Genomic DNA, 9,908 nt, shown 5'->3' with positions numbered 1-9,908 from the left:
AAGAATGTTTCGAAGTTCTGTATCCCCACAAAACTCCTGGCAATTCGTCTACCCATGCGCCTTTGAAGTCTCCCAGCCTTGTTTTCAAACCGTGCTTGATGGATTTGTTCACAGCTTCTACTAATCCATTAGCATGTGGTCTGATCGGCGTAGAAAACGCTTTGTTGATCCCATATTTCTCGCAGAATGATTTGAATGGCTTGCAATCAAATTGAGTACCGTGATCATAAATTATTTTCTTGGGAATTCCGAATCAGGTGATAATATTTTTCCATACAAATGCTTCTACCTTCTTTTTGGTGATACATGCGAGGGGTTCGGCTTCCACCCATTTGGTGAAATAGTCGATGGCTACGACTGCGTCTTTACAGCTTCCTTTCCCCATCGGCATTGGTCCGATTAATTCGATTCCCCACTCTGCAAATGGTACCGAGCAGACAATGTTGATGAGGTTAGTAGGTGGCTTTCTTGGTATATTAACAAACTTTTGACACGTTTCGCATTCGCGAACAAACTTCTTAGCATCAGCCTTTACAGTAGGCCAGTAAATACCTTGTCTCAATATTTTCTGAGCTAGAGCCATACCACCATTATGGTTTCCACATATCCCTTCATGTACTTCTTTCATCACATATCTGGCATCGTCGCCATCGACACATTTCATGAGGGGAGTGGAAAATCCTCTTTTGTATAGTGAATCTCCTTGCATGATATATCGAGCAGACTTGTATTTCAGATTTTTGGCTTCATCTTTGTCTGACTGAAGAGTGTTAAATTTGAGAAATTGAATGATCGGCATCATCGAAGACTCCTTTTCTTCAACCATGTTGACATCGGCACTATTGATGCTTGGAAGAGTGATATCTATGATTCGTTGTTCCAGAGTATCATTGGTTGAACTTGCTCCCAATTTTGCTAGATCATCGGCTTCGGTGTTTTTTTCTCTCGGAATTTGTTTGAATTCCATTCTCAAAACATTCGGTCAGTGCTCGTGCTTTGGTGGCATACTGAATCATGCTCGCTCCTCTTACCTGAAATTCATTTGTGATTTGGTTAATTACCAGTTGAGAGTCCGAGTAGACTATTATTTTTTTAACTCCACAAAATTTTGCTACTTCTAGCCAATATATAACAGCTTCATATTCAGCCTCGTTATTTGAAGCTTTAAATTTAAAACGTAGTGAAATTCTTACTTGAAAACCATATTTGGCTGACAAGACAATCCCCGCACCATAACCCTGGATATTTGTTGCAACGTCGACATATAATTCCCAGGTGGGTGTTTCTATTGGTCGGTATGTGAATTCTGCCAAGAAGCCTGCCCTTTGATTGCCGGTCTTGGTTCATAACTGACATCGTATTGGGTGAGTTCAATCGACCATTTCATTAATCGACCTGAAGTATCCGGCTTTTGGAGCACTTGGCGAAGGGGGAAATTGGTAAGTACTTTTATTGGATGTGCCATGAAATAATGCCGACGTTTTCGGGAAGCTGTAGCTAAGGCTAAAGCTAATTTTTTCAACTCCGGGTATTTTGTCTCTGCATCTTCCATCCGTCGGCTTGTGTAGTATACCGGCAATTGTACTGTTCCCTCATTCTTTATTAAGGCCGAACTTACAACATGCTCGGACACTGCCAGGTAAATGTCGAGTGGTTCCCCTTGTTGGACTTTCACCAGTTGAGGCGGCCATGCAAGGTATTCTTTCAATTTTTTGAAGTCTTCGTTGCATTCTTCGGTCCATTCGAAATTTTTTGAGCCTCTGAGGCGATCAAAAAATTTAACGCTTTTATCCGTAGCTCGAGAGATAAATCTTCCTAGCGCCGTGATGGATCCGGTCAACTTCTGAACTTCTTTAACGCTTCTTGGTGGCTTCATGTCCATGAGAGCTCGGATTTTGGCCGGATTGGCTTCAATCCCCCTTTCATTAACTATATATCCGAGAAATTTCCCTGCAAAAACGCCGAAGGTGCATTTTAGCGGATTAAGTTTCATACGAAAATTTCTTAAAATGTCGAATGCTTCTTTTAAGTCCGCAATATGGTTGGCTGCCTTTTCAGTTTTTACTAGTAAATCATATATATATGCTTCCATTGTTTTTCTAGTTGGTCGGCAAACATTAAGTTGACTAGTCTTTGATAAGTAGCTCATGCATTTTTTGGACCGAATGGAATGACGGTATAACAATATAGACCCCGATCGGTTAAAAATGCACTGTGGTCTTCATCTGGACCATACATTGGGATTTGATTGTATCCCGAATAAGCGTCCATAAAGCTTAAAAGTTCATGTCCCGCTGTAGCGTCGACCAGCTGGTCTATTCTGGGCATTGGGAACGAATCTTTTGGACATGCCTTATTTAAATCGGTGAAATCTACACAAGTTCTCCATTTCCCGTTTGGTTTTTTAACTAACACGGGATTGGAAAGCCAAATAGGATATTTAGTTTCTCTAATTGACCCATTTGAAATAAGTTTATCAACTTCTTCTTTTAATGTTGTGTATCTATCATCATTCATTGGCCTTCTTTTTTGCCTAATTGGCCTTGCTTTTGGATCAATATTTAGTCTATGGCAAGCGTGGCTGGAGTCTATCCCTACCATATCTGACTGTTTCCAAGCAAACACATCTAAATTTTTTGCTAAAAGGGAGATCAGTTCAGTTTTTATACCTTTGTTTAAGAATTTTCTAATTTGTAGACTCTTCTCGGGTTGAGCATCGTCTAGAATGACTGACTCCACGTCGTCGCCAGGACCGACATAATTCTTATTCGGTAAACGTCGGTCTAAGTCATTTTTATCGGTTCGAATCATCATAACCAGATGTCCACATTTATCCTGACTGTTTTTTAAATAGTCCGAATAGCAACTTCTAGCTACCTTTTAATCTCCCCTCGCCACTCCAACGCCATGCTTCGTCGGGAATTTGCAGGTTAAGAATTTTACGGATGTTATGGCACCAAGCTCTTGCAAGGTTGGCCTTCCGATCACTGCGTTAAAAGCCGATGAACCAGGCACCACAACTGAGCTAGCGCTAACTGTCGCTGTATTTGGCATTTTCTCCAATAGTAAGTGGAAGCGAGAGTACGTTGTTTGGCATGACGGCGTCTCTGGTGAAACTGTAAAGTTGTGTTGGAGATGGAGCGAGTAGATTGGTTTTTAAACCCATTTTTTTAAAGGTATCCCCATACAAAATGTCGACCGAGCTACCGTTATCTATTAGTATTCTGCCGACCTCATGATTTCAGATCGTTGCTTTGATTACAATCGGATCGTTGTGTGTTAACTGAACCCATTTTCCATCTTCGTTAGAAAACTTAATTTCTTCCTTTTCAATTTTAGGTAATTTGCCTGGTCTGGCATTTGATGTGTACATTACCCAAGAGGAATATGCGTCTGCTTCCCTGATGTAGCTTTTTTGTGCTCTTCGGGACGTGCCGACTATATGTGGTCCTCTTGCTATTATGGCAATCTCATTGTATAGTTTTTCATCTTTTTCTCCGCTTTGCCCAAGATCTTGTTTTCGGTATTTTTTGCAATCTTCCTGTTCTAATCAAGGCTTCTATAGCCTCCTTCAAATTAAAGCAATCGGAAGTGTTATGACCGATATCCCGATGGAAAGCGCAATACTTAGTCGATCTCTTTTCGCAATGTCTTTCTTTATCCTTGCAGGCTTCGGGAATTCTTCTTGATGTTCGGTTAATGCGTAGACCTGATCAATTCCCATAGTCAGTGGTTGATAGCTACTATACTGACTCGCGAAAGGCTTGCTTGGGATTTGGTTCCGATTTGTCTTCGAGTGTCTGCCATCGTCCCTGCGTTTTGTGTCAATGTTTCGATCGTGCCTTTGCCGATTATCTCGCCTGGAATGATCACCTTTGTATTCATTGTTTGTGGAACGTTTTGACTTCCCAAACGCCGCAAATTTGGCTTCTTCGGCATTAATATATTTTTGAGCCTTTAGGAGAAATTCGTTGTAATCTTTCGGACCTATTTTTTTGCAGAGACCACCAGAACACCGATTTAGTACGTAGTCCTGATGTAATGCTCGATTGTTTAAAATCTTCATTAAGGTCGTCCACCAAGATTGCCTGTTCGGAGTAACGGTTAATGTAATCTTTCAAAGATTCATCTGACCGCTGCCGAATAGAAAATAATCGCTCCTTCAGTATCCTTCCCGCCCGAGATCTGACGAATTGATCCATAAAGATTTCGAACATATGTTTCCACGACCCGATTGAGTTTGGTCTTAACTTTCGATACCACTTCTTAGCGGTTCCAGAAAGTGTTATTGAGAAAGCCTGGCACATCATTTGCGGACTTGCGTCTTGTAAGGCCATCTATGATTTGTATGTATCAAGGTGATCTCCTGGATCGGATCTGCCATCATAAGGTGGGATGCTCGGGATTTTAAAACCATGATGAGGGAGATGTTCTAACACCTTCGAGGCGAAAAGGGAAGCGAAGTCTTCTCCAATAAATTGTTTTTTTTGTCCCAATGCAACTTCCTCTAGTCGGCGTTCAAGCCTTTGGAAATTGGACTGGTCAGTATTCTTGATTCCTCAGTGTCTGATTCTAATCGTGACATTCGGGCATTTCTCGATCTAGCCTTCTTTGGCTGTGGATCTTCGTCAGAGGGCTAGAACCTATCTTCGAAGTATCGAGCGGGTAAATCGGAACTGCCGGTGTTTTCACTGCGCCTTTCTTTTCGTACCTATCCCTGGCATGTTTTTTGGTCTTCTTAGACCTTTCTTCAGCATATTCGACTTCTTTCCCTGCCCTATGGTGGGATCTATCGTCCTCTGGGGTCACAATTTCGCTTCGAATGGCGACCCTTTTGGTTTTGAGTTGTTCTTCCAAAACCTTATTTTTCTTCTCTAGGAGAGTGAGACGCTCTTGCATCTCATGAAAGATCTCATGAAGAGAAGATTGTGGAAGCATCTCTGCCATTTCGTCAGTCGTTAAAGGAAGCGACCTATTGTGGTGTTCGATTTGCTCTCGTTCGTCACCCTGAGGATTGCCTTCCACATTTGACCCTGGTTGCACCGACGAACTCGCCATTGGTTCGATAATTCCCCCTCCTTCTAGCACCAAACTGTTGGTGTCTAAAAATAGATTCAACAATTGTCTCGATGATTGTATAACCTGTAACAAATTGAATACAAAGACCGGATTTTTCTTATACTAGACGAATCTCAATACAATAAGTTTTTTCAATAAGAATATTGTTTCTCTCTAGAAGTGCCTCCCCTTTGTCTTCTCTTCTTCCCCTTTTATATATTCTTCGTAGGTTGATCAGACCCACGTTCTATATCAGTTATTTAGTAACTGCAAAATAACTTCCATTTAGTTATTTGCGGTTTCTTTTGTGCTTACGTGGCCAAGTAAGAGTTATTTTGACGTCTGTTATTGTGCCGAGAAGTTTTTATTAGACTTAATCGGCATTGAAGCTTAGCTTATGCTTCATTGTGTTTCTCATGTTTAAAATACCTTTGATCGGTATTTTATTTAGTCTGTTCGGTGTTATTAGAATTCCGACTATATCAGAGCCCAAACGAAAAAATGTTGGTTAATGTCTAAAAAACAAAGTTATACATATTAGGGACGAATAAGTAAAAAGCGAGACAAATTTATTTTGAGTTATCTGTTCCTGTAGATATCGTAGAGAATTCAAAATTCTAACTCACAAAAAAATATGAAATACAAGTAGACAAACATTAACATTTTTGTAGAAAATTTGATCCCTTCACCCTTATAAACGAACACTAGGACAAAATACGTTATCCGGTGCGACGAATGTCGCACCCAATGCTTCAAATGTCGCACCTAAAAGTTTATTAGGTGCGACAGCGTCGCACCGGATAACCCGTCGCAGAAGGTATTGGGTGCGACATGTCGCACCTAATAAGTCCCCCTTTAGGTGCGACACTTTCAGGTGCGACATGTCGCACCTAATGCCCAAGTTATTTTCCTGCCAAATTTTATAGAATTGGCAAGTAAATACATATCGGGTGCGACATGTCGCACCGAATATGTTCGCGCCATGGTATTCGGTGTGACAGTGTCGCACCGAATATGTTTGTTAAATTAAAAAAAAATACAAAATTAAAAAAGTAAATTAAAATTCATTTAAAATTAAATAAAAATTAATTAACAAAATTCTAAATGAATTAGAAATAATATTCTGAAAATAGAATTCTTAATTAAAAATACAAATTCTTTCCAAAAAAAGCGAAAAAATGAATTCCTATTTTTTTCCTTATAAAACTTATCGATAGTAGAATTTCCTCTACCGAATAAGTTGCCAGAACTTCGAGAACCACTTCCGCGTCCTCGTCCACCGCTGCCTGACGCGCTGCCGCTCGTTCCGCCGCTTCCGTAAGGACGGTCTCGCAAGTAATCCATAGAACCAGGCGTAGAACCCGGCGTGGAACCTAGCGTCTGCTGATCCGTCCCACCTGGTTGCGATGCAGGCGGAGGTTGAGGAGTCGTGGGAGGCTGGTTGTGCTGCTGGCTGAGGAAGGCGATCTGTTGCCGCATCACTTGCAGCTCGGCTTGTTGGGCATCCATCTGAGCTCGCATCTCGGCAACCAATGGATCGGTCTGAGAAGACGAACTTGACGAGCCTCCATCTAGCGTTTGGGCAACACCCAACGATGACCTTGGGATCGAAGGCCCTAAACCGACTTCGCAGTCTCTGCGCACTCCCAAAACATCGCGCATCGCGTACCTCTCCGCATCTTCTTGGGAGATCACGATGTTTTGCTCCTCCGCTTGCCGCAAAATATCTATCGTCTGGGCGGTGACATGATCCTTCAAAATAAAACCACAAAAAACTTATCAGATAAGAAGAAATAAAGTAATTAAATATAGTAAATAAAAAAAATTAACTTACGTATTGCGTCTTCGCGAAGTCCGTCGTCCACGATCCCTTAGCGTCCTGGTGTTTTTCTAACCATATCGCTAAAGCCGAGCCTATACTCCTATCTTCTCTTCGCTGTAATTTTTCAACATTAAAATATGAATCACATATATATTGCATATTAATTTTAAGAGACTTATGTTCCTCGAGCGATGACCAAAAAAACTAAGCGAGCCTTGCCTCGCCTTCGTCTTCTTCATCTTCGAATTTTCCCGGCTGCGGAGAGATTTCGCCTGCAAGACATAAATACGTCAAATTTAATTTTAAGAAATTCGAATAATCATCGGAAGTTCAACTCATACCTTATGCTCCGGCGAGTCGAACGTCTCTATTGCTTTCAACCAGGCTTCCTGGTTGTAGCCATCGGGAGTTTCATTTTTAGCGAGATCCTTACTCCCGCAAAATGTCTTGAAGAAGAGCTGCGACAACCTCAACTTCTGACCACGGTGCATCCTCTTCGCATCGCGAATGATAGCCATATCAATCTCGTTGCGAATAGGATCTGCAGGCACAAGCTCGCCACTCTCAGGATGTTCATAAACGAAGTTATACTCGTTATGAATCGAGTTCATAAGAGCCGCCACACTCTGCGCAGGCACATGATTCCAGTCTGGGAGGTCGACCGGAATGGTACTCTTGATCAGGTTTCCTAATCGGTTTTGGAACGTCCCGATCAACGGATTTTGCTCCCTGACGTCTTGGTAGAATGCCTGCGCATTCTGATCGTAGCGAACTGTGTTCGCTCCAGGGGTCCCACTTCTTCATCATCTTCAACGACATTAACAAGCTCGGCCGTAGCAGTTTCGTGTCGATGATTAAGACGGTCGATATTTGAAAATTCTATTGTCAATGGAATCGATGCTGAAGTGGTCGGATCAACTTCAGGAATGTCCCATATCCCACGTTGATTGCATTCCTGAACGATTTCCCATTCGCGACCCTTAACGAGATCTTGGATGTAAAACACTTGTTTCGCTTGAGTCGCGAGTATAAACGGCTCTTCTGTAAACCACTCTTTGGCGGTATATGAACTCGTTGCTCCGGTGGTCTTATCAACGTGCACTATACGTCCTGCATTGTACTTGTCACCATACCATATGCATTTGAACAGTACGACACGACAGTTATGTGTATAGTTCAGCACGATTACGTCTTCCATTCGACCGTAAAAGTTGAAGTCGTTCAGGGGCACACAAACACCGCTATTCTGGGTGATTCGTTGGTTATCACGACGACGAGTGATGAACTTCACGCCATTCACAAAGCAACTCGGATACTGATGAGCGATTTGCATAGATCCCGTAGACAATGCGTAAAGTTCTTCAGACACGTCGGAACCACTAACTTTCATGTCATAAATCTGGAATATACAAATTAAGATGATGTCATTAGCAATTTTAGTAGCAATTTTAGTATGCTTTCAGCAAATGAATCCTTTCGATTTACCTTTTTCGCAAACCAAATTTTGAATTCTTTTCTGTGCATTGCTTCGAGATCAGAATCTGCAGTTCCAGCTTTAGAGTTATTTTGTATAAGTTCCAAATGCTCACTGTTAACATTACGTAATTAGATGTAAATCAATGAGCTAGATTATGTATGTTGTCGCTGTTTTTCGGACAACTATTTAGGAGCCAAAGACGGTTAGACCCAAGGCCGGACCAAGTGGCCTCGTCTTGACTCGAGCGTGTCGGACTTGATATCCCAAGTCGTCCCTTAGCTGTGGATGTCCCTTGAGTTCGCCGGAGTACCTGAAAAGGAGTAGAGAACACGTGAACTACAAAGGGAAAACAGGGGGGTGCCCCTGTTTACCTCTCCGACGCTCAACATTAGTGTGATTGAGGTGGAGTATAGAGGCTTTAGGGGTGTTTAGAGACCAAAGCTTGAGAGAAACGAGCGAGGTACGAGTTCGGCAGCGTTTCAGTACTCAAGAATGGATTACCTGGGTCAAGGGAAGGACCCTTGTATTTATAGGCAGCCAAGGGGTGGTTTGAAGACCCCTTGGACGAGTGAGCAAGGTTGGGCCGGCCTTGGAGGAGGGCCGGCCTTGGAGTGCCGGCCGTGGAGGGCCGGCCTTGGGGCGCCGGCCGTGGAAGGCCGGTCTTGGAGCGCCGGCCGTGGAGGGCCGGCCTTGGAGCGCCGGCCGTGGAAGGCCGGTCTTGGAGCGCCGGCCGGCCATGGAGAGCCGGCCATGGAGGGAGGCCGGCCTTGGAGTGCCAGCCGGCCATGGAGAGCCGGCCGTGGAAGGCCGGTCTTGGAGCGCCGGCCGGCCATGGAGAGCCGGCCATGGAGGGAGGCCGGCCTTGGAGTGCCGGCCTTGGAGAGCCGGCCATGGAGAGCCGGCCGGCCATGGAGGAGGGCCGTGGAAGGAAGGCCGGCCTTGGAGCGCCGGCCTTGGAGAGCCGGCCGGCCACGGAGGAGGGCCGGCCTTGGAGGGCCGGCCATGGAGAGCCGGCCATGGAGGGAGGCCGGCCTTGGAGTGCCGGCCTTGGAGAGCCGCGGCCGGCCATGGAGGAGGGCCGGTCTTGGCATATGGCCGGCCATTGGCCGGCTGACCTTTGGGCCGGCGACAGGCCGGCCAAGCATATGGCCGGCCGCTGGCCGGCTGAGCATATGGCCGGCCATTGGCCGGCTGACCTTTGGGCCGGTGACAGGCCGGCCAAGCATATGGCCGGCCGCTGGCCGGCTGACCTTTGGCCCGGCCATTGGTTTGGGCCGGCCAAAGGCCGAGGTCAGGTTTCGCCGCTCGAGGCCTTGCACCGGTCGCGTGGGCCGAAGTGACGCCTTAGTCCCTGTCGGTCCGAGACGGACCGACAACATTAGCCCCCCGAGTTTCTGGTCGAGCGTAGATCGAGTGGAAACTCAGAATCCACGCTTTCATATAGATTGGGTTTGCGTCATGAGGAATGGTCTTCGCGCGTCGCGAGGGACGACTTTTTCTTTCGGGTCGATCGTGCGTGGCTCATTTTCTCGATCTACCAATGAGGGCGTG

General features: G+C 44.8%; 1 protein-coding gene across 1 annotated transcript; it reads right to left on the bottom strand.

Annotated features, from left to right (window-relative positions):
• Positions 1–253: 253 nt before the first annotated feature.
• Positions 254–967, bottom strand: LOC149397729 (uncharacterized). Its single transcript, XM_089614328.1, has one exon. The coding sequence runs from the start codon at positions 965–967 to the stop codon at positions 254–256; it is 714 nt and encodes a 237-aa protein (XP_089470454.1).
• Positions 968–9,908: the final 8,941 nt, after the last annotated feature.

This window comes from Urtica dioica, chromosome 5 (assembly GCF_054948205.1).
Source record: "Urtica dioica subsp. dioica isolate 48M chromosome 5, U.dioica_male_clone48M_v1_H2, whole genome shotgun sequence".
Classification (NCBI taxonomy): domain Eukaryota; kingdom Viridiplantae; phylum Streptophyta; class Magnoliopsida; order Rosales; family Urticaceae; genus Urtica; species Urtica dioica.
Note: the sequence above shows the minus strand (reverse complement) of the source record. Positions and strands in the feature narration are given on the sequence as shown.